This window comes from Sinocyclocheilus rhinocerous, unplaced genomic scaffold, assembly GCF_001515625.1.
Source record: "Sinocyclocheilus rhinocerous isolate Xijiao unplaced genomic scaffold, SAMN03320098_v1.1 scaffold25248, whole genome shotgun sequence".
Lineage (NCBI taxonomy): Eukaryota > Metazoa > Chordata > Actinopteri > Cypriniformes > Cyprinidae > Sinocyclocheilus > Sinocyclocheilus rhinocerous.
Genome location: NW_015631897.1, coordinates 1 through 2,169, shown reverse-complemented (window position 1 = coordinate 2,169; position 2,169 = coordinate 1). Strand labels below are relative to the sequence as shown.

The 2,169-nt window shown below is 33.8% G+C and overlaps 1 gene segment (V, D, J or C); it reads left to right on the top strand.

Moving 5' to 3' along the window:
• Positions 1-1,235: 1,235 nt before the first annotated feature.
• Positions 1,236-1,781, top strand: LOC107742008 (Ig kappa chain V-III region NG9-like; the record flags this gene model as incomplete). The annotated part of the segment is given in 2 exon segments: positions 1,236-1,323; positions 1,450-1,781. Coding segments are annotated over 2 exon segments (420 nt in total), but the record flags the coding sequence as incomplete, so codon positions are not given.
• Between the last annotated feature and the right edge of the window lie 388 nt (positions 1,782-2,169).

Below are 2,169 nucleotides of genomic sequence, written 5' to 3'. Positions count from 1 at the left end.
TGACGGAGAAGGAGTCCGGGAGGATGGGAGATGGCAACCTCTGGTAATGAGAGGGAGAACACCAGACGCCAGCCCCTGACAGTATTAAAAGATAATTTTAAAGATCAAAGATTACATATTAAAAGATCAAATGTATGAAACCATATATTTCATAATTAAAAGATTATGGCATATATAAGTGACACGCCACATATATGTAAATATTTTGCTATGCATATATGTGACCCTGGACCACAAAACCAGTCATAAGGGTCCATTTTTCGAAATTGATATTCTACATCGTCTGAAAGCTGAATAAAATCCATTGATGTATGGTTTGTTAGGATAAGACAATATTTGGTCGAGATACAACTATTTAAATATCTGGAATCTGAGGGTGCAAAAAAATCTAAATATTGAGAAAATCATCTTTAAAGTTGTCCAATGTGACCCTGGACCACAAATATGCATCATCTGAAAGCTGAATAAATAAGCTTTCCATTGATGTATGGTTTGTTAGGATAAGACAATATTTGGTCGAGATACAACTATTTGAAAATTTGGAATCTGAGGGTGCAAAAAAATCGGTATATGGAGAAAATCATCTTTAAAGTTGTCCAAATGAAGTTCTTAGCAATGCATATTACTAATCAAAAATTAAGTTTTGATATATTTTTACAGTAGGTAATTTGCAAAATATCTTCATGGAACATGATCTTTACTTAATATCCTTATGATTTTTGGCATAAAAGAAAAATCTATAATTTTGACCCATACCATGTATTTTTGGCTATTGCTACAAATATACCCCAGCGACTTAAGACTGCTTTTGTGCTCCAGGGTCACATACGTATGTCTAATTTGTATATAACATAATTAAAAAAGACATATATCTCACATATATTAATAATTATATACATTCCATATATGGCAATAAATGTATTATACACACATAAACATATATTTTTGTATGGGGTAGACATATATGTCAATATATAAAATTGTTCCATTTTGTAATAGGATTCATATATGGACAGAGCATATATAAAACATGTATTTTGCATATGGATATTTCATATATGCACATATATTACATTTCCGTATGGGTATAATCTATATTTTTGTTGTAAATGAGTTTATCAGCATGAACTGTTGTGAATCCTGCCCCCTTCTTTGCATCGTCAGCACATGCTTCAGTGCTCTGAGAGTGTTTATAGTGCTGTGAGTTTAACACTTCATGACTGAGAGCAGAACACAACACAATCTTCATCATCACACAAGACACAACAACAACAATGAACAACATCATCATCCTCATCTGGACCATTGCAGCTTTTATTCAAGGTAAGATATAAACAATGTGACACTGGTGTTGCTGTTCTTGTAAAAATATGTGATGTAGTTTTAAACACTAATTGATTTTATTTATTTACAATTGTTTCTTAATTTTATTCTTGTTCTTTCTTTCAGAGTGTAGAGGACAGATCACTGTAACTCAGAGTCCATCAATAACAGCAGCTCAACCAGGACAAGAAGTCAGAATAAACTGTAAAACCAGCAGTTCAGTGTATGGTGGTAGTTACTTACACTGGTACTTACAGAAACCTGGAGAAGCTCCTAAACTCCTCATATATCAGATATCAAACCGTTACACTGGAGCTCCATCTAGATTCAGTGGCAGTGGATCTTACTCTGGAAGTGATTTCACTCTGACCATCAGTGGAGTCCAGACTGAAGATACAGGAGATTATCACTGTCAGAGTAGACACTGGATCAACAGTAAAGATGTGTTCACACAGTGATAAAGAATCGTACAAAAACCTCCGTCAGTCAGAGTCACAGTGACTGCACTGATACAGCTGAGAGACACTGCAGCTGCTGATGAGAGGATGTGATTAAACACATTTATCTATTATTTACTTACTTTTGGTTCTTTGGAGATTGAAAAAGTTCTTGATGTGTCATTATAGGGTCTTCAAATCAGTGCTGAAAAAGTATGGACCACAGTATGGCACACTTGTGGAGATACAGTATGTAACAAACAGCAGTTTCATCATGATACAATATAACATTGATTCTTGTTATTATGATATGATTTGACATTTGCCAATAAGTCAAGACATGCCACGATAAGATTTCAATTTTATTACTACATCATAGTCATTTGACATTAAAACCATATTACAAGAG